This window comes from Octodon degus, unplaced genomic scaffold, assembly GCF_000260255.1.
Source record: "Octodon degus isolate 3935 unplaced genomic scaffold, OctDeg1.0 scaffold00092, whole genome shotgun sequence".
Taxonomy (NCBI): domain Eukaryota; kingdom Metazoa; phylum Chordata; class Mammalia; order Rodentia; family Octodontidae; genus Octodon; species Octodon degus.
The window spans coordinates 6966714-6992519 of record NW_004524668.1 but is presented as its reverse complement, the minus strand read 5'-3'; the positions used below and the strand labels follow the sequence as shown (position 1 = coordinate 6992519).

General features: G+C 55.5%; 1 protein-coding gene across 2 annotated transcripts in view; it reads left to right on the top strand.

Annotated features, from left to right (window-relative positions):
• Window positions 1-2369: 2369 nt before the first annotated feature.
• Pax7 (paired box 7) overlaps window positions 2370-25806 on the top strand; it is a 97267-nt gene continuing 73830 nt past the window's right edge. The window contains exons 1-4 of one of the 2 annotated variants that reach the window (XM_004637675.2): window positions 2370-2542; window positions 4957-5192; window positions 5735-5864; window positions 6780-6914. In XM_004637675.2, the coding sequence (XP_004637732.1) occupies window positions 2458-2542; window positions 4957-5192; window positions 5735-5864; window positions 6780-6914 (586 nt within the window). In that variant the 5' untranslated portion in view covers window positions 2370-2457. The remainder of the gene's footprint in view (window positions 2543-4956; window positions 5193-5734; window positions 5865-6779; window positions 6915-25806) is intronic. The other variant, XM_004637676.2, reaches the window with a different exon arrangement.

The following is a 25806-nucleotide window of genomic DNA, read 5'->3' as shown; positions in this document are numbered from 1 at the left end:
CCTGTCATGAGGGGGAACCAGTGATGACCAGATATATGGATGAATATGCATTCCATGTTCATTATATGTTTTACACATACATACATATAAAGGAAACATATGTCCACCTACAGGGGCCAAGGCAGGCCATGCTGCCCTGGCCTGCCCCGTAGATTACCATCTTCCCTGGACACCCACTGGGGTTTGAAGTTCTATCTCTCCACCTCTTTTGGGGAGGGACCCCGTAACTCCAGCAGTCTGGCACCCTGATCTATGCAAGATACCACCCTCCCAGCATTCACTCTTCTCAGGCCAGGATTTTTTTTTTTTTTGGAACCGGGGATTGAACTCATGCCCTTAATGAACCATGTCCCTGGCCCCATGTTTAATTCTTGAAGCTTGCTTTTAACAAGGTTCTCAGCAAAGCCTCCAACTCCTACGCCTATGCCTGGGAAGCCCCTCAAAAGTCTGGTAAACCCTGGTGCCGGGGAGAGAGGGTATGTCACATGTGGAGAGGGCAAAGGTCACAGGTGAGGAGGGAAAGAGAGGGGACACACTGGGGCCAGCCTGCAGAGAGACCCCCGGGCCAACGTAAGACTGACCCCTCCTGCGGGAGAGTGCGGGCAGGGGGTGAGTTGGAGGGTTGGGTTTATTTTATTGTATTTTGCCTCCAGCGCCGAGCCAGAGACGCTCTTTCCCCGGGGATACAAAAGGCCTGCAGTTGTGGCGTCCTGCCCCGCTGGGAGGGCGGTTCATCCCCAGGAATCCGTGTCCTGAGTGTGGGGCCGCTGATCACCCTGACCTCCGAAAGCCCAGAACTGTCGGAGCTCGGATCAAATCCCCACTCCTGACCATCTAGTTAGGGGTCCCCACAGCCCTCCAGCAGAGGAGCCTGAGCTGATCCTGAGTTTCTAAGGGCTATCCTCCCAGCCACCTCACCCCTCCACTGTAGCCCCAGATCCTCAGTACAGCCTTGCTGTGACGCCCGGGGACAACCAACTGCCTTCTGGAAAGGGGTCTTGGACTGTGGCTTGATCACCGAGGGGGAAAGGGAGACCCTGGAAGCTGGGCGGAAAGGAACGCCCGTACCCCTAACCCTGGGCAGACCCGGCCGCCAGAGCGTGCGCCCAGAGAAGGTCCCTCCGGTTTTCTTAGAACCTCGGGAGGCCACACAAAAGCAGACACCAGGGCTCTGAGTTTATTTTCACGGTCGCAGTCCCTCTCTCGATGTCACCTCTGGCCCTTTCCCGGAGAATCCTCCAGGAGGACATTTCGGAGGAGTGTGTGAATAAGGGTAAGCTGAAGATGTGAGCGACTGGGCGACGACAGCGTGCACTACCGGGGAGGCCCGAGGAAAGGCGCCGACTCCGAGCAGCGCCAGACCCATCGGAGGCTGCCCTTGCAGAGCGGGGACAGCCGCGAGCAGCCCGGGCGACCCGAGGCTGAGGACCCGGTGGATCCGGCCCCTTCATCCGAAAAAGACGCTTGAAGTTGGCCCCTCCCCTTCTCTCTGGACCCCCAGCTCCCTAGGCCTTACTCCCCGACCGGCAGTTCAAATTCTCCCCGAAAAACGAGGTTGACCCTGGGGATTCGAAAAGAGAAAAAAATTCGCCGGCGATTTCTTTTCGTTCCTAGTCCTTCGCTCCCTTCCGTCCTGGCCCCCTTCCCTCCTCATGAATAAAAGCAAAGTCCGAACCTATCAGATCTCGTCGGCTGCCGCCTCTCCTCCCCCTCCCCCTCCTCCCGGTCCTCGGACAGTTCAGCACTTTTGCACAATTTACCCAGCTGGTTACTCGCGCCCCCTCGCTTTTTCCTCTTCTGTCCCACAGCCCGGGCCCTCCCTGTCGCCTTCCCTAGAGCCCCCGAAACCCGAGGAGGCGCCTGTTCCCTCCTTAGTCACCCCAGAGCTGGAGGGCGCGGGGACTGAAGGCGTGGAGAAGAGGGAGGGAGGAAGGGAGGGAGCCGGAGCGAGCGCGAGAGATTAAATATATAAATAAATACGAAAAAGAAATCCGCTCCGCGGCTGCTCGGCTCCGGCTCGGGAACTTCGGCCCCGAGCTCCAGAGCTTGGCGCCGGGCGCAGCGCGAGGCCAGAGCCCCGATCCCACCGCGACCCGCGGGCCCTCGGCCGCCGGCCTGGTCTCCGCCCGCTCCGGGACGCGTCGGCCCGCACAAGCACAACTTGCAGCCTCGCCGCTAGGGCGGAGGCGGACTTGGGGCCGCGGCGTGCGTTCGTCTGAACTTCCTAGTCGCCACCGTCCCTGCCCCCACTCCCCCTTCCGCCCCCCTCCCCAGCTTCAGGACGCGCAGGACCGCAGCCGGCGTGGGGGGTGGGGTAGGAAGCGTGGGTGGAGGGGCGGGGGAAGAGGTTTAAAAAAAAAAAAAAAACAGAAGAAGGAGGAAAGATAGATCGCAGCAGGAGGAAAGGGAGCGACGGGAAGCGATCTGCCCACTCCGGCCCGGTCGCCGGCGCGCAGCATGGCGGGCCTCCCCGGTGCGGTTCCGAGGATGATGCGGCCGGCTCCGGGGCAGAACTACCCGCGCACCGGCTTTCCCCTGGAAGGTAAGCGCCCCGCTCGCCGCGCCCCGCCCGAGACTCCAGGGTCGCCGAGGTGGCCGTCACCGGGGCGCAGTGGGTGCGCCGGCGGCGGAAGCGCGGGGATCCCCTTCTTTTCGGATGCAAGTCCGAGCGCAGGACCTAGGAAGTTCCAAGGGCCGATACTTGAGCGCTCCTGCTTTGGGCTCCAGCGACCCGCGGCCTCCGCCTGGCAGGTCGCGGGCGGCCGGCCTTTCCCAGCCTGTTTGGACTCCAGGTAGATTTCGGCTCTTCGTAAATTCCAGGTCCCTGCGAGTTTTAGGTCTCTCCATGTTTTTAGACGATTCTTTCTTCCTAGTTTCCCAGCTGCCTGAGCTAACCGGCTATCGGCTTTCTTTGCTTGTTTTGAATTGTACTTTCCACCCTCCCGGGATGGTCTTCCAATCCCTTTTATTTCGAAATACTATGGATGGGTGATACTTTATATTTCTAAACTACGAAGGCTGTCCGCTTCAAGACCAAAGCAACTCTCCATAACGCTCCAGCTTTTCGGCCTGGAAACTAACTAGAAAGAATTAATTGGAACGACATATTTTTCCCCAAAAAACTTTCCTCCTGAGTTTCCCAACTCAGAAAATCTCCCGAAAAATCCCAAAACAGGGAGAGGACAAGGCAAAGTCCAGATCCCGGGAAAGTGTTAATTTTCCAGCGTGTTGTTCCCAGTTACCCAGCGCCGGGGCAGAACGGGTTACCGGCTGCAGAGAGGTCTGGGAGCGCAAGGCCAGACCGTTTCCTGGGTTTTTTTCTGTTCTTTTTTCTTTTTAAATGCACCGAAGGCCTCCAATCTGCCCCTGATGGATCTTACAGTTCCCAGGGGTGGATAGCCCAGGGTGTCTTAGAGAAGCCCTTAGGTGTGTGTGTTACGTTTTGTGTTTTAATTACTCTTGTAATTGTAATGCGCCCCTTGTGCGTGAGGCTGAGCAGGGGGTGGGCGGGCGGGCGGGCCGCCGCGAGCTGGGGAGGGGGCCCTCGGGCAGCAAGACGGCGCCGGGTCCCTGAATTAGACAGAGCCGAAGAGAGAGCGGCTGCGTGATCAAGTGCGCGCGAGCAGCCACGCAGGCGGAGAGCGCCCGAGCCCGGGGATTTGCCGTAGCACCCTCCTGTAGCCGATGCTAGTAAAACAGGCGGCTGAGGACGCGCGGCGGATTAGGACAATATTTGCCCAACATGATGCCGAATACTGAGGAGAGCCGAGCGCCGGTCGCTAAAGAGGCTCTTGAATACAAAGTTGGGCGCTCGAGTGCTCTCGAGCGCTAATAGCATATCCCGCCACGGAGACCGAGTGACTCTGTTTCGGCGACGCACGATTTCTGATTAAATCCGAGGGTGGCTTCAGACACCTACTTTTACAAAGAGAGGTGGGGGGACCGGGAGCGCGGGGGAGGGGGTGGTAGGAACAACCCGGCAGCCAAAGCCTCTTCTCGCCTCCTCCCTTCCAATTATACCGTCAGCTCCCTCCACTCGGGCGGCTGTGAAATCGTTCTAATCTTCCAGATCTCCACAGCCAGCGAGTCCCCAAATTGGGGGGGATCGAGGCCGGATTAGTGCACCGGGTGTCCCCCAGCCCTCTGCGAGGAAATTGTGTAGATTTTGCATTAAGGCGGATCTGTGCTTTCCTCCCTCCCGGGCACACACCAGAGTTGCTCGTCTTCCTGGTTCCCAAAGTCACCCACTCCCTGGGACTGTGGCCCATCTCGGTGAGCAGAGCTTGCAAGGACAAGGACAGTCCTGGATTTCTAAGACCATGTAGGATATTCTGGAGATTGCTGAAAGTGGTGGGTGTCCTCAAATTGTCCCAAAACGAAATTAAAAGTTTGAGAGTGGTTGCAAATAAAGGGAGTCCCCAGGGGACCAAGAGGTGCTCCTCAGAGGTAGCAGCTGCAGCATGTCACTGCTCCCAGAACTGTGCCCAGGCTGTTCAGCCTAGAGGAAGATCCTTCTACTGCTCAGGACGGAGCTGTAAATGCTACTGATCAACCAGCACTTTCCAGCCACCCATGAGCTGGATGGGTCAGGACTCCTGGGAGTGTGGAATGCAATCCATGGTGTTCCCAAGTCACTGGCCTGAGGAGAGGCAGGCAGACCTGTGGCCCAAGCTGTAGCCTGAGGGACCAAGAGCCATTCGCTGGAGCTCCAGCAGGCTCAGGGCTCTGCCCAGGGACACCTATGTGTCCTCATTTCCTGTGTAGGGCTGGAGATGGGGGACAAATGCAGTGTGTCTTTCTGACCTTTGTTTCCTAGACTAAAATTCCTCAAATTTGAGGACCTGAGAGATCTGCTTTCAGAGGGCTTGGGGCTTGAACTGCTCTGATCTGAGAGGGTGGTCACTGTCTCTTTCCTGTCTTTACTCTGTGCCCTTCTCTTTCATCTCCCTTCTCTAGTGTCCACCCCACTTGGACAAGGCCGGGTCAATCAGCTTGGCGGGGTCTTCATCAACGGGCGACCTCTGCCTAATCACATCCGCCATAAGATCGTAGAGATGGCCCACCATGGCATCCGGCCCTGCGTCATCTCCCGCCAGCTGCGTGTCTCCCACGGCTGCGTCTCCAAGATTCTCTGCCGCTACCAGGAGACTGGGTCCATCAGGCCTGGAGCCATTGGAGGCAGCAAGCCCAGAGTGAGTGTCTTTGCCACAGAGGCTGGCAGTGGACCTTGGCCTGGTCTGGGGGGCCTTTGGCTGCAGCCTTGTGTCATCTAGCAGCATGAGGTGCTTTAGGCTTCCTGAAGAAATTAGAGAGTGTGTCCCAACTCCCAGTATGCTCCCCACTGTTTGAGTTTCTCAGAGATGGGGATAACTGTAACCTAGACTACCCCAGACTTTCAGGCCAATGAGCCGTGTCTACAGACTGTCTTTATATGTATACCCAACCCTTTACCACTACAGTGGACCATAAATCTCCAAGTCTGGTCTGTGATGAGGAGGGACTCTGGAGCTCCTACTTACTAGGTTTTGTGTTATTATGTATCCCTATGTCTCCTCACCTGTCATCCTGGAAGCCACAAAGGGGTTTCTTGAAAGATTAGGGACATTCTTGCTGGAGGCATGGTGACCAGAGCTACTAGCTTGACCTGGGTCTCTCTCGGGAGGTTGATATTAAAAGTATCTTCCTTCCCCCACCCCATCTTTCCACTCCTGCTTTCCTACCTCCACCTCTGAAGCAGGTGGCGACTCCGGATGTGGAGAAAAAGATCGAGGAGTACAAGAGGGAAAATCCAGGCATGTTCAGCTGGGAGATCCGGGACCGGCTGCTGAAGGATGGCCATTGCGACCGTAGCACGGTGCCCTCAGGTGAGACGACAGCCCGAGCCCAGGAGCTGCACCCAGTCTGGTGCAGCTTGGTGGGCTGGCACGGGAGGGAGGAGGATTGAGGATTGATGATGGCTGACGGGGACTCAGAAAAGTTGGGAAAGGAAGCGGAAGAGCAAAGAGAGAGCATTAAAGTGAAAGGAAGATGGAAAAAGACAAGGGGAAAAGTTAGGAGAGAAGAAGAAAGAAAAGGCAGGCAGAGGAAGAAGAGGAGGAAGAGGGAGAAATGGAGGGAAGAAAGGAGGCAAGGATGAGGGAAGGCAGAAAGCTGAAGGTTAGGTGAAAAGAGGATTGGCAGGAGCTTCCCAGGGCAGCGGCTAGGAGAGGGACCTTCCCTGGGAGGGCTGAGACCCACCAGCTTCCTGGAATCCCCTTCTCCAAGTCGCCCTTTCTGCCCAGGGCATTCCGATATAAAGGTTGCAAACCATGCAGCCCAGGAGGGAGAGCAGCTGTGCGCGTGTGTGTATGTGTGGTGTGCATGTGTGTGCAGGCATGTCCATGCAGGGCAAGGGGACACACGTGAGCATGGGTTTTACCCCGTGAGCATGGGTTTTACAGCTGGGGCAGGGAGTCTTCTGGGAATGCTTTGGAACAGTGAATGTGAATGAGTGCATCTGGGGTTACACACACGAGTTGTAAGGGTGTGCACAGGAATATGCAGGGTGGGTGCCTCTGTGGGGCTTTTGGTCCTGGGAGAGCCCCTGGAGCAATCCCAGCTGTGACCCTGGGGGGTGACCAGACTGTCCTCAGTCCTGACTACTGAGTAGGCACAAACGTTGCATGCCTGAGTGTCAGCAGCGGTGGGGGGACACAATGACTGTGACCTAGGGTCCAAGCTAGCGCAGGCTCTTCTGGCCCAATAACTTATACTTGCTCTTTTGTCTTTGAATTTCTGAGGTTTAGTGAGTTCGATTAGCCGAGTGCTCAGAATCAAGTTCGGGAAGAAAGAGGATGACGACGAGGTGGATAAGAAGGAGGAGGACGGGGAGAAGAAGGCCAAGCACAGCATCGACGGCATTCTGGGCGACAAAGGTAGGGAACCGCAGGGGTCGGCGACTCTGGGAGCGCGTGCTTTCCCACGCTGCATTGCTGGCCTGTGGCGCTCTCCACCACGGCCATGCTTCCAGGGTACAGGGCAGAGACCAAGGGCAGCCGGAGCCTGTGCAGCCCCAGAACTGGGGCGGGTGCGAAGATCGTGCCCCCTTCGCGCCCCTAAGCCTCCGAGGATAGCGCGTCGTGCACCGCGGCAGTGCAACCCTCGGGCGCGCCTGGGCTACTCTGGTGCGTCAGTCCTCGGGGTTGACGTTTTGGCTGCTAGTTCGGGTGTCCATCAATTATTTATAGGAAACCTGGGCAAGGGGGAGGGGAGTGCGGAGGCTGCAGTAGTCCGCCGCGGCTCCCTAAATGAATTTGTTAACCAGACCCGCACAGGCTCTCTAAACGGTCCCTTGAAACCCCGCCTGACAGTTGACTGACCGCTACAATCAATAAAAATTAGCCGGGCCGCCGCCTGGCTCAGCCCCGCGTCGCAGGGGCAAAGCTTTCCTCTTCCGCGTTTGCAGGCGGGGCGGGGGTTGAGGCCAAGTTCCCAGACACAGTGGGTCCTTGCGTCCCAGTGGAGGAGAATTTCCGGCACCGCACTCCCTCTCCCCACCTTGAGCACTGCTGCCGCGCGGGGCTGGAGGCTGAGCTCACCCAGCTCGCTCCGATCTGAGGAAGGCGTTGAGTTTTCAAGCGCCTGCATGCCCGCTGGGGGACCCGACTTGCTTTTGTTTCCCGATGGGAAAGTTTTGGAGTCTTTCTTCACTTCTTCTCTTTATAGCTTGGGGTTTTTGTTTTTTAGGGTTTATTTTAGATTTGTAGGTGACATGAGGCCATGGGGACAAGTGACATTAGAAACCTAAAGCCAGAAAGGTGGATCCACGAAAGAAGGCCCCGAAACAGACGGAGGGAGGTGGCAGACAGGGAATCGGGGAGACCGTAGCCTTGGGAACCTGGAAAGCCTGGGCTTTGGAGAAGGTGGGGGTGTCTCTCCCAGAGGCTTGTCCGGATCTCTCCCTGTTGATGTCCTAGCACCTCTAGCCCAGTGTGCTCTCCAGCTCTTTGTAGTTCCTCCCAACCTTGAAGGTGAACTTCAAGACAAAGCCTGCTTCCAAAGACAACTGGCAGAGAGGAAGGCCCAGCCCCCACAGGCCAGTAGAAGTAGGAAGGACTGGGGGGAGACAGCCCCGAGGGAGAGCTCCTCAGAGCTGGGCAGGCTATTGACATTCATGGTCCCTAGTGTGGCCCGGGTCCTTCCTGGGACAAAAGGGCGGGTGAAGAAAGACAGCCCTCTGTGGCTGGCACCCTGCTGTGCCCGGCCTGCCAAGGAGCCTGGGATCTGCAGGGGGAGGCAGCCCTGCACTGCCAAGTAGCCCTGGCTGGGCCAGTGGGCCCAGAGCCCTGGGACACTGTGGGGCACCCAGAGCAGATACCAGTTCTTAGTAGAGACTGGCTGGACTTCAGTGTGAGTGGCAGGGCAGGAGGCATAAACTTGGAAACTTTCCCCTGACAAATCCTACAGATCAGTCACCTCTTCTGAGTTACTCCTGGGAGAAGAAGAGGGATGTCTGGACTTAATTGGAAAGACTTCAGATTCGTGTGTGTGAGAAGTACACAGTTTTTACTCTGCTGGAAGCACAAATAAGTAAAGTTCCTTTGAGAAAGAATAAAAGGAAAGGAGAAAGGGAAAGGACACGTGATTTGGGAAGATTGCTTTGGTTCCGAGGGATTTAAGGGCCTCCAGATCTGGTCTGGACTTAGAAAACCAGGGAAGAGGCAATTTCGATGGACAGAGGTTTTCTTTCTTGGCAAGAGAGCTAGGAAACTCAAGTTCCCAAGAGCCTGAAGGGGAGCCCCTCAGGTTCAGATGGGGGAGGCTGAGAACACAGGTGCGGAGTCTCTGAGGGGCTGCAGAGATGGAACGACCTCATGCAGCAGGCCTGGTGTCCAGAAAGCCCTCCGGGTCTGAGTGCGGGTGGATGGGGGGTGGGTTGTGGCTGTGCCGGTGTGCTGGACGGACAGACTTGTGAGCGCTCGCATCTCTTCATGTGACTCGAGGCCTTTGGGTCAGCCTGTCTGCGCCCCTGGGGTCCTCCTCGGGTGTGCAGCTTGAGCGCACATGGAGGTGGACAGGCACTACAGTGAGAGAAGGCTCTCCATCCATCTGTACACACAGAGCATCCGTTTCCCATTTGAGCAAGGGGGCCAGTCAGGAATCATCCTGAAGATCCCTCATCTTTCTCCCAGGCCCTAGACATCAGTTTCATGGCCAAGTGAAAGGTGGAAAAAGACCTCTGAACCTCCACCCAAGTGGTCCAGGTCTGGTGAAGCAGAGATGCCTGGTGGGCAGAGCAGGGGGAGGGGTGTGTGCCCATAACTTTGTTTTGACTTCTTGCTCTTGACAAATGCTTTCTCCGGGGGTTGCCCCTTGCGTGGCAGGGAGCCGCCAAAGAAGGGGTTTAAGAGCTCTCTTCTTTAAGAGCTAAAGAGAGATCCCTCCCTGAGTCCGTTTTTCCCTATCGTCCGCTTGGCATTTAATAATGTTAAGACTTATTAGAGCTGGTAATGAAAACTGGGGCTGCTGAATAGGAAACTGTGTTGGAGAGGGGTGTAATAGCTTCCAGGCATGGTAAGAAACTATTTATCCGCAATCAGACCTCACTCTCAGAGTTTGAAGCACAAACGTTAAGTTGAAGGGTTTTAAAGCAGATTAAATTGAGCTTTTATTTCTGTGCACTTTCATCTCTGAACAGCTCACTCTTGCTCCCCTTGGGCTGATATTCATGAGACTGTTCGTGGTTTTTTTTTTTTTTTTCTTCCTCTTATCCTTGTTAAGACTGAGTTATTAGGATTGTTGGTTGTGAGAATTCTGCAGACCACTGCCGATGGGAGCACTGGCCAAGCTCTGCTCACCTGAAGAGGGATGTGGACATCTCTGTACCCCCGTCCATTTCCCCCATCTCTTCTTCACCCCGGTCTCCAAAGAGCAGTCCAGAGAGCCAACAAGGAGACATCTGAGCAGGGAAGGCAAAAGAAAAAGATTTCCCCAGAATAGGAGCTTGGAGAGATCCTCCAGAAGAATTTGATAGGGATTTGCAAAGAGTAAAATCATTACTCCCAGGAGCAGAGAGTGGGAGCATAGAACTAAGTAATAATGTAAATAACAATAGCAACAGGAACAAACAAAACACCAAAGCCTCAGGCATCCTGCAGTGCATAAGTTGAAACCATAACTGATCAGATCCCAACGTGGTCTCTAGGGTAAGAAGCCCAGGAGGGTTAAAATTAATTTGAAATATTGAAATAAGTTACAGAAGGAGGAGACATTATTTTGCACTGTGGGCAGAAAAACCTAGGGGTGTTAGAGTCCAGCAGGAGAATTCGCACAGACTTCTCTGTGAAAAAGGCCATTGGAGGTGGGGGAGATGCCAGGGTGTGTGTGTGTGTGTGTGTGTGTGTGTGTGTGTGTGTTAGATTTGTCTTTGTGTTTACCCTGGGTTTATTTTTAAGGCAGTGAATGTACAGGTGTGGAATGGGAAACAGCGAGGGAAGGATGGGGAAGGAGGGGAGAACCTGAAGTGTGGGTTTTAGACACTTGTAAAAGGAGGTGAGAAACAATTTAATTTGGCATCGGCGATAGCTGCTAATGCGGTTTTCGGTCGTTTGCTACACTGGAGGAAGCTGTTTTGATTGTGTGTACAAGGACCTGCCAAATTTAATTAGGCTCCGGGGGAGCGAGTGAATAGCGGAAGGGGGGCGCCGCTTCCCTCAGCCCACATTGCTTTTTCCCCTTTCACACCTGGAAGGGACGTTGTTTACGGGGTAGGTGAGAAGGCTTCGAAGGAGGGGCGGAAGAGGGAGCGGGACCTTGCGAGAGGGGGCGGGAAGGGGAGCGAGATGGTACGTTTATCAAGGAGCGATCTGCATTGATTTAAACCAACAAGTTCCCTCCTCTGTAAATGTGTGTTTAGAGAAAGGTAATTGACACTCCACCAAATCAAAGGATTACCCTGGGTTGGCAATCTAATCAAACAGAGTCCAGGCGGGATTTGAGGCCGTTCCGAGTGGGATCAGCTTCGCATAATGGGGGCTTGGAGGGAGATGGGAGGGTGTCGGGCAATTCCCCGGCTTTAGGCAGCGCTCGGCGGTGGAGATTCAGAGACCGGAGGGAGAGAGGCGGGGCCGGGCGGTGGGGGATGGGGCGAGCGGAGGGGGGCGGCGGGAGGACCCGAGGGAGGGGGCGCCCAGCGAGGGGGCGAGCCCACACTGGGCCGACAAGACTCCCCCTTTTCTTCCCTCCATCCCCCCCCAACCGAGGAAGAGAGGGAGGAGGGAGCCGAGCCTAACGAGCACCAACAATAAGGAGATAACTATTACAAAGGCAAACACTGGCGCTCGCGCGCGAGCCGCCCCACAACCCGCGGTAAATAAACAAAGTCGGCAAACTGTTTGCCAGATAAACTCGTGCCTAAATCGAGTGTGACGGGCCGGGAGAGAAGAGACAGAAGGAGATAAGGTTGGAGGGGAAATGAACGAGCCTAATCTAATAGAAGACGTTTAGAAAACAAACTTTAAAACAAGGGCGAACAGGCGAGCGAGCGCAGCGTCAAGATCCGCCCCGGAGAGCCGGGGAAGCCGTCGGAGGCCGCGAGGGGTGGGGGCCCGGGAGCCGCGCGGGGCCCCCTCCCCCGCCTCTGGGACTCTTCGGGGAGCAGCAGCGGGTCCCCGGGGCGCGCCGGAGAGGAGGCTCGGCTGCCGGATGGAGGCTGCAGCCTCGGGAGCGCGGGCTCGGCTAAGCCGAGTGGGGTCCCCTGCTGCGAGGGCGCGCGGGCTCGGCGTCCTCCTCCGGGCGCGCACCGCCGCACACCGGCTGTTTCAAGGCGTTTGTACCTAAAAGACTTTGTGTGCGCGGCGCAGCAGTTAAGGGAATTAGATATTTACCAGTTTGAAATAAGCCTGGCTAAGAAGAAGAGAGGAGAGAGAGAGAGACATTGAAAAGACGGGGCTGGGGGAAAACTTCAAACGAATTCATCATTTGGAATGGTAGAGGAGAGATTTACCAGACAGTATTGGGAAGTTATTTAGATATTAATAACATATTTTCCTGAGGCGCGACCGCGGCCGCCATCTGCGCTGCTCTCCGAGCTATTTGGCTGGGTAAAATATGGGCGTCTCAAATGTTGGGACGAGATAACGCAATCAGGCTAACCCTGGTCCTAAGACGGCACGGCGGCGTTAAACCCGGATTAACCTCCCCCCACTTTCGCCGCCCCCTCCCCTTTCCCAGCCTTCCAAATTTTCAGCGGAATTTACATGGAAGGATTTTAAAGCACATATAACAGTAGCTTGAAAGCAGTAGATGATTATTTTTTTTAAGGCAATGTACTTCTGAGAATGATCATTGTTGCATAGTACATCATATGTAAATGATATATGACATTTTTCTAGAGAGCAAGTGAGATTTCCTTCCAGGGTACGCCTTGGGAGTTGGTATGTACCATTCTCGCTCCACTATAGACAAAGTTGATGGCGGTTCATTCCTTAGTCCAGTAAGGGCGCCTGAGGACAGGAACCTGAAAACGTATAACCAGGGCTTCGGGTCTAAGCCCCTAACAGAGCTCACACCCCAGAAATGAATACCTGGCCCGGAAAAGCGTGCCTGCCCAGAAGAGAGACTCTAAAGGGAAGGTGTTCAGAGGCTCTGTCTGGGGCCTTGAAGGCCATGACCAAGGGGGGGGCACATTCCGAGGATTCCAGAAAAGTAATTCCTCTTCCCCTCCCACTCCAGACCGATAAGGCAATTCGGAAACCCAGTTGAGGGAGGTAATGAGGTGCTGGGGAGGTGGGGATGCCCCCCTAAGTTTCTGCTGACCTCAGCCTTCCCTCTCCTGTCCCCTTCCCCCAGCTCTGACTGAAAGCGGAAAAGGTGGAAGTAGGGTCAGCGATTTTTGACCTGCTCTGGAGAGATTGGCCCCATTGGGGTCGCACAGGGGAAGGGAGGGAACTCGCCTTCCCAAATCGAATCAAGGCAGAACGGTGACCTAAGGGGGAAACTTTGCCACTAGTAGATAGATCTCTCCAAAACTTCAAACAGTGGGGTGGGGCGCAAAAGGCAAGGCCGGGAAGGGTCCGAGAGTGCAGGGAGACCCCTCCCAAACTGAGGAGGAGGAGGAGCCTGCAGGAGGAAGAGAAGGGGTCGAGGGCAAAGGGGAGGTGGGGGCCAGAGGAAGGGGTGTGGGGAAAGGGATGCAAAGGCCGGTCAGCTGCAGATGGAACTTCAGCCCCTGGGGAGAACAGCGGCTGCCAGTCACTGGGCAGGGTCGGGAAGGCTGAGGGCAAGGCGTGCACCCCAAACCCACCGCGGAAGCGGCCCAGACCCTTGCTGGGCGCATAGGGTGCGCGCCTGGGTCCCTGCTGGCCAGCCGGGCTGAGGGGGGTAGATGGAAGGGACCCGGGTCTGCAGGTCAGCTTAGGGGACCTATCCGTTACTTAGCCCGGCCCTGGAAGTGCGTTGGGCGGGTGGGGGGTAGGGTGGAGGCTAAGGGAAAAGTAGACAGAGGCGGTGGGGACAGTGAGCCGCAGAGACGTGGAAGAGACAGGACAAGGGGTATCAGGAAGACCGTGCAGGAAAATTCAGAATGAGCTTCGGGCGCGAGAAGAGGCGACTTAGAGTTTGGGGACTTAGAGAAACGCGGACAGGTCGAGGAGGTGCAGAGTCGCAGAAAGACAAAGACGCGGCCTCGGAAAAGCCAGCCAATGGGCCGGGCAGATTCGGAGGGACAGTGGGACTTCTAGCCGAGCCCGCGGGAGCGCCCGGGCGAGCAGAGAGGGCGAGCGCGAGAGCCGCGCCGGGCAGGGGCCAGGCGGGAGGCGGTCGAGCAGCGGCCGCCCTTTTGATCCTGCGCGGCTTGCCCTCAGCGGGAGCGCTCTTCGTGACACCCGCACAAAGGCAGTTCATCATATTACAGCGCGGCCCGGCGGCTCGCTGCGATCCCGCCGCTTAATTAGAGGCGAGCGAGTCGGGCCGGCGGGGTGGGAGGGAGGCGACCCTCTGGCCCCCGGGGGCTGGGGCTTCGCGATCCGACCCTCGAGGTGGGCAGAAGCAGCCCACGTCTGGCGGAGCTGGGACGCGGAGCGCGGGGGCGGGGAGCCCTCATTCAGAGCGTCGCTAACTACCCGCCAGGCCGGAGTTCCCTGTCCCCACAGTGAGGCTTGCCGCCTTCCGATGCAGCAGCCCCCTTTTCGAAGTTTTCAGGGATGGTGGCCCGCGCGCCTTTAGGGGTGTGCGGGGAGCGGAAAACGAGAGGCTGCACCTTGGTGCCCTGGGGCCGCTCCAGGTTCAGTTCGCACCCACTGTTACTCGCGGCGGAGTGTTTAGTACCCGCCGGCAGACCGCCTGCACTCCGGGTCTCCATCAGAGCCCTGGGGCTCCAGGTCCGAAAACCTGCAAGGCCAGAGGGCAAAGGGTAAAAAAAGGTTCTAGGGGCCAGGGAGATGGCGCAGTGGAATAAGCGCTTCCCTGGCAAGCGCAAGGACCTGAGTTCAATCCCTGGTTCCGCAGAAAAAATAAAATAAAATAAAAAAAGGTTCTGACCTGCGTCTCAAGCCAGATCACTAACAGTCTGCGTTTGGACAACATTTTCAGCCTCTCAGGGCCTCAATTTCCTTCCAGGAACATACAATTAGGCTAAGATAGAGGGGCTACTCCAGGGGGGGGGGCAATACCCATTTGAAAGTACGAGTTTAAAAAAAAAAAAAAAAAAAAAAAAAAAAACCTCCCCCCCCCACTTCCCTATAAGCAGAAATTTGTATAGAGTATAAAGGGGACCCTGGACTTCTTGAGGTATCAGAACCCTGCTTCTGCCAAGGCTTAGTACTACCAAGATCAGAGATATCTTGATTCCAGGTGCCCTAAACGGAGCAAGGAGATAGGGTGAGAACTGAGAGCCTACGCTGGCCACTGCGCTGTCCTCGCCTTAGCAAAGCAAGGACAGCCTTCTCCCGTTTCATTGTTGGAAGGACCCTTTTGGGCAGTTAGTAAGGCAGAAGTGAGCACATATGTGGTGTCTTTCCTTTGCCTGTAGTACCAACCACCCCCTTCCCTGGTGGATGAATGTAGTCTGTAAGAATTTTGTTGAGCACCTACTAGGCATTGTGTGACGTGCCCAGGAATGATACCTGGGTGTCAAGGAGGTCCCTGTCCTGAAGGATTCCTGACAGGTGGTGGAGATAGAAAGCCCGTGCACAGTCAGTCTCAGGGCAAGTGTTTGTTGTGAGTTTACAGACTGTGTGTACCTGGGTGTTTGTGAGTGATGTGTGCGCAGTGGCTACAGCAGGGTGTGTTTGCGGATGGGGCTGATTTTAGCAGGCAGCCCCAAGCTGACCTCTGAGGTCGCAGGCGTCAGCCCGCTGCGTCCTCGCTGCGGGTTCGAGGAGAAGAAACGAGGGAGGAGCTGCGGCCGCGGGGCTCCGGAGCCTCTCGCCTTCACAGCGCTCTTTGTCTGACAGCGAGAAAAGACCGAGATCAAAGAGGCCCAGGACGCGACAGCCAAAGGGGTGGGGTGGCGGGGAGAAAAGCAGTTCTTGAAAACTCCACCCAGAACTTTTCTGGGGTCCTTAAAGTGGGAGCCAGATCTGGAGGAGCCCCAGTCACCAGTGGGCCGGCTTTCCACTGCGCCCTTTCCATAGTCCCAGGTCTCAGTGAGGGTGACAGGTGGCTGCGCCTTTGAATTCAGACCACTGGTCTTTAGGGGACTGGAGCAGATTCTGACAGTTTGAGAGCTTGATGTGTATACCTTTGTGTGGCTATCCCCGATCTGGAGCAAGTTTTCTGGGTCCCTGGAGATTGCATAGATACTAAACTCTAAAATTGAATTCAAACTCAAGTTGTCCTGCTACATGTTGAGTTTCCCAGCAGGTATGGGCCAGAGGCAGTCCTTAGAGAGCTGTGGGACCCTCTTGTTGCCAGTGGAAGACTTAGGAAGCTCTTCTGTATCCCCCACCCTCTCGTGACCATTGACCCGGCTTTCTCTGTGGTCTGCGGGTGTCTCCACCTTGCATTGAGGCCCCCTCTTGCACCCCTGGCCCTTGCCTGCTTCCTCCGCCCTTAAACTCCTTAAACTAGGATTTACCCTTCTTGGACTCCAAAACTTGGGCGGAAAAAAGAAATTCCAGCGAGGCGCTGAGAGGAGGGAAAGGGGCGCAGCTGGAAGAAACCTTTCTCTTCTGCTTTTGACCCCCACCCCACCCCCGCGGGCCAATCTTCCCCTATTCTCCCACCTGCCGCACTGCAAAGGACAAATTCAGAGTGCCTGCCCCTCCCGCTTTGGTGTTGGGGAAAAACTGAGTTAGTGCATAATCCAGACATTTCTGGAATTTGTTGGAGGTGCTCCTGAGTGAACCCTAAGAAAGGAGGCGCTGGAACTTTCCTTAATAAACGAGGCCGAACCGCTCTTAGTGGAGGGCTGGCAGTGCTTTAGAGTTGGGACTTTCCCTTGGGGGACACCCAGCGGCCCAGTCCAAGCTCAGAGAGCAAGGACCTTTTGCGCCTCTCCCCAAAGACCCGGTGCTTTTCCTTCCAGCCGGGCGGTGGGCTGAAATCCGAGAGCCCATCCTCTGGCGTGGAGCCTGCACTTACTGCCAGTACATAAGCCTCAGTTTCCCTATCTGATGATAAGAGCCGTTCCTGGCCTGCGAGGACGAAGGGAAGCAGGTCTGAACTCTGGGGGTTGCGCGTGGAGGTTGGGAGTGGCTCCTCCGCGCCGCCCCATCGCGCGTTCCCGCTCGCGCCTCAATGGACACTTTAGAAATACAAACAACTTTAGAAATAAAGTAACCAAACCCCGAAAAGGGCTTTGAAGGGCGAATGCCTGGTGGCGCTTTACTATGGTGTGGGCTGAGGCCCCGGCCTAATCCTGCTTTCATTTCCACCGACGGCCGCGGGGGAAGCGCTCCCGGCCTCCCGGCCCCTTAGGAGGCTGATTAGGCCACAAAGAGCCCCCATTATCCCGAGAAGAAAACCGGGGGGCGGCGCAGGGCGGCAGGCGGGGGGAGCGGTCCGCCTGAGCCCGGCTATTGACTTAGTGGATGAAGTCAAGAGCGCACGCCGGGGGCCGAAGGGAGGGGCGGGAGCCCGCACAAAACGGAGGCACAAAACCCACAACAAAAAGCCGGCTCCCTGCGCGGAGTTGCCGCGGGGTCCGCCTCCCCCCTCCCCGCCGGCCGCGGCTGAGGGAGGGGCAGAGGCCTGGGGCTGCGCCCCTGCGCTGGGAGTAGGTGGCTTGCTGAGGCGTGGAGGGAGACAGCCCCCAGAAGCAGCCTCGTCTGTTGCTAAGTATTGCAGAGCTCTGACTCATGGCGGGTGGGCTCCTTGTAGAGCTCGCCTTGCTCTCCTTCTTTGTGAGCCCAGGAAGTTGATTACACAGGTCCCCAAAAGTTGCCCCAGCTGTGCCTGCTGAGCTGTGATCGGTGAGGTCTGGCCAGACAGAGGCAGTTCTGAGACGCGGAGAGCAGGCGCCTGAAATGGGGGAGGGGGTGAAGGAGGAAGAGGAGAAGGGTGCAGGAGCCTGAAGGATTTGGGTCAGTTTGAGCAGGGCACTGACGGCCTCACTGTTCCCCTCAGCAAAATGGGCCCGTGGAGAGAATGGCAGTCTCGGTGAGTGCTGGGAGGAGTTGAGAATGTCAGAAATACTGGGTAAATACTACTCTCCAAGTCTCTCCTGGCTTCTTTCCCTCCAAGTCTCTTCCAGTGTGCAGGCTATTCTCCCAAGATGTGGGAGATCAGAGGCCTTGAAACACGGGGATTGCCAAATATAGGGCAGATGGAGACAAGGCAGTGGTTTTGCCTCACGCAAACAAGTAGCAGCCCTCTCCCTCCCGTCCCAGCCAGGCCTGGGTAGCTTCCCATCCTCAGCCAGGCAGGAGATGAGGGCAGCACAGCCAGAGCCCTAGGCCCAAGAGATGCCTCAGGAGGGGTGGAAGAGGGTGGCGGTGAGCACTGCCAGGACAAGCACTGGTGAAAGCCCTCGCCAGGTGTGCAGGAGGCAGGGACAGCTGTCCCCAGATGGGCTGGCTCCCATCTCCTGCCCTTTCCCCACCCCTAAGGGCAGCTCCCCCCAGCCGTCCCCTTGAGGTAATGCGGGCAGCGCCTGCCGTTCTCCAGGAGTACAGGAGAAGAGCTTTGACGGTATCTGAGCTAGATTTGAAGCTCTTGGTTCAGATGAATGTGCTGAGAGGGGACCCCCCCCCCAACTCTGGTTGGGTTTTAGACTCAGCAAAGGCTCCATTGAGCGCTTGGGACGTATTTCAAGAGTTGTGGTGAGTTATGGAGAGATTTTAGGAAGGGAGTGAGGGACTTGCAGAGACTGTTCTGGAAAGATGTGGAGGGTGAGGCTCTGACCTAGGAACAGAGAGGAAGAGGTAGCCGAGAACAGAATAGGAAGGAAAGGGAAGAGGCTTGGAACCCCTCTGCAACCTGGGACCTCAGAAGGTGGAGAGATGGGTCTGAACAGACTTTGGAGGCCATCTGGCCATTTTATAGATGGAAAAACTGAGGCCTCAAGGAAGTGACAGGAGTGAGCTCATGGGAGGAAAGTCACCTTGGCTGGCCTCTTGGCACTTTCCCTGGCAGAGAAGCTGAATGAGCTGGTGGGAGTCTTACTTCCAGGAATTAGGAAGACAAGGAGTCGAAGAGGCCCTTTTCCATCCAGATGGTACATCTTTGTGTTTAATAATGGCTCTTGCTTTAAATTCCTGTTTCACAGAGGGAGAAACTGAGGCACAGCATTGATTAGCCCAAGGAAGTAGGGGGAGCAGAGTTCTCTCCTGTGAAGGCCTTACTGAACCCTGATACCTTTATCCTAAGATGCCTGAAGGGGACTAGTCCTGCTCCTCCTCTTGCCCCATCTAGAAAGTTCCAACCCCAGCATCCTCCCCAGTTCCCCCTGAACCTGGGTCCACCACCCTGGGGGGAGACCTTCAAGCACCCTGAGCATTTCCTGGGATGTTGGACCTTTTGGTTACCATAAACTTGGCCCTCTGAAACAACTATTACTGCCCTGGGAAAAGTTCTTTGAGCAGCAGGGGAAGGGAAAGCCCAGCACACAGACGGTCCTCTGCTGGGGCTGGGGCTGGGATTCAGATCATCCCATCTATGGCCTGTTTGGTCTCTGGCCTCAACCCTGACTGCTGTGTCATTCCATACAAAGCCGATGCACTATGCTGGTCCTTGGCCCCTTTGTCTAAACAACAGCAAGACAGGACCCGCACAGTGGTTTTCAGGCTATGTTGCACGGAGATGGGGGTTCTGAGTAGAAGCTTTGAGGTGCTTCTCTGAGCTCTGATTCCCTGAAGGGGTATTCATGGGACAGGAAGAAGGAAAGCCCAATCTGTTCCCCTTAGAGGAAACTCCAGGGAGGTGGGGCTTTGTCCCAGGAGGGAGCAGGAACTGCTTCTCTCCAAGACTACTGGGGAGGAGGGCTGAGGGGCAGCTCAGTTTATGCCTGGAATCAGTGCCCCTGGGCTGTGGTTATTGGTCTTCAGAGATAAGGTGATACTGCTTATCTGGTGACAAATGATTCCCCTTCTCTTCCATTCTCCTGATTAGGGAACTTTCTCTCCTGGTTGGGAGGTCTCTTTGGAAGAGCCCAAGGGCTGGACTTCAGACAGTGACCTCTGCCTCCTGAGTCTTGGCCCAGCTTGCTAGGAGGAGGTGGCGGGGGAAGCAATTATCCTCTGTCCCTACTGGGGCAGGGTGATGCTAGTGGTGCAGCTGGGTTGCAACTCTGTCCTGAGATGGCTTGAAGAACTGGGTCCAGAATTGGAGAAACGGAAAGGTCCTGAGCCAGCAGGGCAGAGCAATGTGCAAAATTACAGATGCCCAGCCATTGTGGTGGCACTTGGGCACTCCGCACAGGTTCTATGACGGCGGCTGCCAGAGGCGAGACTTTTGGCCCCGTGCAACATCGCGTTTTCAACGCGGGTGAAGAAACTGAGGCCCTGGGAAGCCGAAGGACTTGTTACTTGCTGCACAGCCAGTCCAAAACAGGGTCAGAATGGGGACCCAGGGTCCCAATCTTTAAAGCAGGCACTTTTTTTTTTTTTTTTTGTGGAACGGGGGATTGAACTCAGATCCTTGCGTTTGCCAGTCAAGCGCTTAGCCTACTGAGCCATCTCCCCGGCTCAAAAGCAGGCACCTTGAATGGAACTTTCTTCCACAGTTGCTGGACCCCTCATCCCTCATTACTACCACCTGTTTGAATTAAAAGTCTGGTCCACAACACAACACGCGTGCTCTGCACACTAGAGACAAAGCTCTGCCCTGGCGTATGGTCCCATCTCTGGCCTGTACCCAGGAGTGGTGTGCCAGACTGTCCTCCCAGTCTTAAGCTCTCAGCGCTTCTAGCAAGAGGCAGCACAGTGCCCTGAATTTACTGCTTAGCAGGTAACTACCCTTGTCCCCCCCCCCAGTCCCCCAGTATGTGGAAAGATCACAGATGGGGCACAGGAAAGGTCCCTGGCACACAGGAAGTACCTGATTAAAATGTAGTAGAAGACCTGAGAGAATTTGTGTGGGATGGATGACACACAAAGCTTTGTAAGATGAGAATTTCCCAAGTCGAATGTGTATGTCAAGGGCTCTTAAAGCACAGGTGCAGATTTCCCCCCTCTGTTTCTTTTTCCAGTCGGTACTGGACATCAGGCCCAGGGGCTTCATACTGAGCTCCATCCCCAGAACTTTTTATACTTTATTTTGAGACAGGTTCTAAGTTGGCCCGGAAGCGCTCAAACCGTAGAACCTCCTGCCTCAGCCTCTACAGTAGCTGATGCTACTGTACAGTAGCTGATGCTACATACCACCACTCCTGGCTCTATGTTTTTGAGTTACTGCAAAAGCAATGGGTACTTTTTTTTCCTGTATTCTACAGAAGGGTCTACAGGGTGTTCAGGGTCTCACTAGTAGATCGGATTCGTAATGATTCTCCTGTTTACAGCCTCCCAAGAGCTGGGATTCCAGGCGTTCACCACCACGCCCAGTCTCAATTGGCTGCTTCAGTGTGCCCCAGGGACGGGGCCAGCACAGCAGGCCTGTGGATGGAACCCCTGGCCCCTGTGCCTGCTTGCAGGTGCTTTAATCCGCTGAGCTATGTGGCTGGACCTGCAAATAGGCACTTGTAAAATGCCAAATAATAATAAAAATGTATGTAATATAAAATTTAAGGACTCCTATTTGCTCCCTGGCAGTGACCTTGTTGGGTTAGATTTATGTATCTGTTTCCGAGTCTGTGCTTGTACAAATCTAGATCTGACTGCTTGCTTTCTTTTTCTTTCTTTATTTTTTTAACGGTAAGGATGTTTTAATTTTTTTATGTATTTTGCTGGCTCAGGTTGACATAAGGGTGCATCTGGTAAGGCATGAGGAGCTGGGGTCTGAACCTAGGGATCATGCTCATGCGCCTGTGTTTGCATAAGGAGGTACTTCAACAACTGAGCTAGCAGGCATGCCCCCCCTTCTTTTTAATGGTACCAGGAGGGATCAAATGTGGGACCTTGCACTTGCCAGGCAGGCACTTAAGCCGTGGAGCTATCTCCCCGGCCCCTAAATCTAGCTCTGGATATGTGTGTGAAGGAAAGCATGTCAGGTCACCTTAGCATCGTCGCTTTACATGGTACGCACCATGGTACGTGCATGTGTTCGTGTGTTTCCCTGGGGAGAGCCCTGTACCTCTTTTTCTCTTTCATCCAGTTCTGCAGGAGGCACACGGGGCCTCGCACATGCTAAGGGGCCTTCTATCATTGAACCATATCGTCATCTGCTTTTAGTGAATCTCCCAGAGCTCCGGGTCCCCGAAAGGTTAAGCATCCGAGGCAGATTTGCAGGTGTTTGTCCTCAGAGAGTCCCCTCCCTCCATCTCCCCCAACCCTCCACCCCGGGCTCTCAGTGCCTCTCCCCCCCCCTCTGCACCTGCTCCGGCTTCCGGCCTCTGCTGCTTCAAAGCAGCAGGCTGGGCTTACCTGCCTGCCTCAGAGAAAAGCAGCCTGGCTTGAAAGGGGAAGTGGCATTTCAGGCACTTAATTAGACCCAGGACAAGAATGGAGGCTGGTGCTTGCTTGCATCGGGCTGAGGGGATTGTTGGGGATTAACACCCAGGTAAACCTATCAAGGTTCCTTGACCTCCTGGCCAGCGGAAAGGCCAGGCCCACTGGGCCAGCAGCCCAGGAAGCACATTCCGGAGGGGGGGAAGGCAGAGGATGGGAGAAGGGGGGCCTGCTCGCTGTTCCACCTGTAATCTCAGCTCACCCCTCTCCTCCCCCATACCTAGTGCCCCCCACAAAAGTAAGAGTTGGTGGAATCAGAGCTGCTGTTTTATCCCACAGCACTGTGACCCGAGCACCTACTGTCTGGTCAGCAGCAGGTCATTCAATGCAGGGGCAGGGAGCAAAGGGACAAACAGCACATGCATGGCCTGGCCACCAGGAGGGTGGTAGGGGAGACTCTCAGACAGACAGACAGGACAGTGAACCAGGGCATAAATGAGGTGATGCTTCCAGAAGGGGAGGTGAGGGCTTGAAGGATATGAGGCGGAATCATGAGTTTAAGGGCCTGGTGGGAAGGATGACCGCTGTATCAAGGAGGCCTGCCTGGAGGTGATCCGATTTGACCTGAGACCGGGAAGGCAGGCAGGAAAGAGGTGCTCAGACGTCCGAAACATCTCCTCCTTATGACAATAGCCAGATGCAAGAGCGCACACAGAGCACTGGAGTGAGGAATGAATGCATCAGGTCCTCTCCACAGCTCTGGAAGTGGGGTGATGGGAATCCCATTTATGGACACAGAAATGGAGGTGCGGAGAAGAGCCTCGCTCTTTGGTTACTGACAGGCAGATCTCTGCGCTCCTCCTGCCCCTCTTGCTGCAGGTTAGGAACAGAGCAGAGATTGGAGTTTGTGCCTGCTCTCACTCGACCCCTAGCTTTGGCTTGTGGATAGCAGTTAGCCCAGTTGGGCAGATAGCCCCAGAGCACAGACAGGTGCATCGAGTTGCCCAGAGTCACATAGTGGAGTCAGAAATCGAACCCAGGTCTTCCTACCAGAGCTCTGCCTTTTGCAGTCATCTGATTTTGGGGACCCCCTCAGCGGCTGCCTCAGCGAGCCCCATATCCCTGCGGTGTGGCTTCCTCTGCCTCCGGGCCTACATTTTTGACTTGTGTTGAGCATGGTGGACTGAGGAATTTCAGTTGGCCTAGGGAGCATGTTGGTAAATGCTGCCATCCACGTGAGGGAAGGGTTGCTTTCTTGTGTGTGCCTTTTGTTGTTGTGATCTTTGCAACTGTCCTGTGTGCGCCTGGCCCCTGCTGGGTGTTATCTGGGGGGAGGAGGAGTGGTTGGTTGCTGCTCTAAAGAGCGTGTTCCGGGTGTGAGGGTGTGTGATGTGTGTCATTTGAAGAGGAGGTCTCGGATGTCGCTTCAGAACGGAGAGACGCGTGTACTCATGTGACTTCTCTGAGTCCTCTGTGTCCCTGGAGCAGTTCCCAGGGCTTGGCTGTGCCTCTGAAAGTGTCTGTCCCCATTTCCCAGACCGGAAACTGAGGCTTAGAGCAGTCAAAACTGTTGGGCAAAGATCTCTGTAGCTGGGAAGTGGCCTAGCCAGAAAGGGAAACCAACGCTGCCTTTAGACCCCAGCCTCCTTCTTGGCTCCCCAGGGAAGGTTTAAGCGACAACAAAAGGCTTAAATGCCGGCGTGCCTGCCGCCCCCGCTGTCATTACAGGTCCCGGTGGATGTGTGTGCGGTCACATGCGTACCCCCTCCCTGCTCTGGCGTCTCAGCCCCTGGCTCCTCCCGGGGCCCCCAGCCCAGCCCTGTCACACGAGGATCTTTCTTTCTGAGAATTGCAAATACGCCAAAGATTAACGCCAGCAGCTGGCTGCAGCCCCAGACAATGGCAAGACCTAGGAAGTGAAGAGATCGCCCTCCCGAAGAGTGCAGCGGCCCGCGGTGCGCCGTCAGCCCGCTTGGCTCAGGTGACCCGCCCGCCCCTCCCCCGCGCCGGCCCCCAACCCCTCTGGAAGCAGAAGCAGGGCCTGCACAGAAGTTCTCACTAGAAAGGCCACTGCCACCAGCACTTCTTTAACCAGAGACTAGGGAGAAAGTAAGAGGAGTAGGGCGTCCAGTCGGGGAAAACGGCAAAGAAATAACCTCTTGTTTGGGGGAGAGCTGGGGAGAGAGAATCTCAGCCAGGTTCTCTGATCAGTCCTAACTCTGTCCCCAACACCAGAGGACAAAACAAGACCATGTAAAGCAGCAGCAAAGGTCCAGCACCTTTCTTCTTCCTCAGTGTCCATGTACCCACTTTCTGCTAGATACAAGGGCTGCCTGGGGACCTCCCTGGCTAGCTGGGCTGGTAGAAGAAGAGAGACCTAAGCATGGGGCGGGCTGAAAGTTCCAGTACTAACTTGAAAGGCTACAATCATGAGAAGAAGGACCTGGGGGCGGGTGGGTGGCAGAGCACCTGCCTGGGGTGCACGAGGCCCTGGGCTCTGTCCTCCCAGCGAGGATGTAGCCCTGGACAGCAGGTTTGGACACTGCATAGTCCCTTTGGTCCCACAGGTCTGGAAAGAGTAGGTTGTACCCATCCCATTTTGCAGATGAGAACTGGGGTCCCGGACTCGTATCACCCCTGGGGTTGCTCCTGAGAGGCTGATCCTGGGGAGAATCAGTTTTACTTGGCACATGCCCACTGTGCCAGAGATGTTGGCTCCTAGGCCAGATCTGCATATGTCTTCCTTGGGTTTGGACATAACTGTTACTCATTTCAATTTTGCCATTTTGTCTGGAACTGGTCAGGCTCCCACCAACTCCCTCGGCTCATCTCCTCATTCCGTGCAAGAACATAAAGAACCCTGTTTCCCCAGAAGGCCAGGCAACTCCCTTCAAGTAGCCAGAGGCTGGTCCCCCCAGATTCCACAGCCAGAAACAAGGGCTGTGGCCTGGCCCAGCCCATGGCTACGCAGCTTAAAAATGCAGGTGGTGAGTCCCTTCCGCAGATGAAGGCACTTAATTACCACGCAATCAATATGCAAACAAGTGCCAAACTGGGTTTGAATCAAATTTCTCACTGGGGACTCAGTGGGGAGGAGAGTCCAGGGGAGGGGAGGGGGAGCAGCAAGGGGGAGGGCTACAGGGTGGAGAGAGGAACTTGGGGGGCACCCAGGCACCCCAGGGCTGCTCTGAGGCCCCGGGGTCTGGCGAGGGGCCCAGCTCCCATTGAAGGGACCAGTCCGCGGCTCCAGGCCACAGTCTGCGGGAGGGCTTCCAGGCCTGTCAGCTGAAGTCTGGCGGCCTCCACTAATTCATTTGACTCGGAAATCTCAACTTGACCAGGTCCCCCTCCCCTCTTTAAAACAAACTCATTAAACTTGTCAACACTCATTAAGCCTGTAAAACATTGAACTAGAGCCACTGGGGAGACTTGGAGGGGGTGTGTATGCATGTGCGTGTGTGTCTGGGAGCGAGCTCTCCAAAGCAGTACCAGGCCCTGGGAGACTCGTCCCTGAGGCTTGGCGGGGGCAGAAGTCACTTTTGTTTGTTCATTTATTTCCTTCCTTCTTGCATCTGCCTTTTATCAAAGGCAGAACAGTGTGCAAGTGTGTGTGTGTGAGTGTGGTGGTGGGTGTGCTTTCAGAGTCCGCTGAAGTTTGAATGTGGCTTTGCTCTCTGGCTGTTGGAGGCTACCCAGTGCCTATCCTTCTTGGAGGTTCTCAATTTGCCCCATCTGTAAAATGGGTACTATAATAATAGGATCTATACATGTAAAGTAGTTATAGCAGTATCTGGTGTGTTTTAGGATTTTTTTTTTTTTTTTTTTTTTTTTTTTTTTTTTTTTTTTT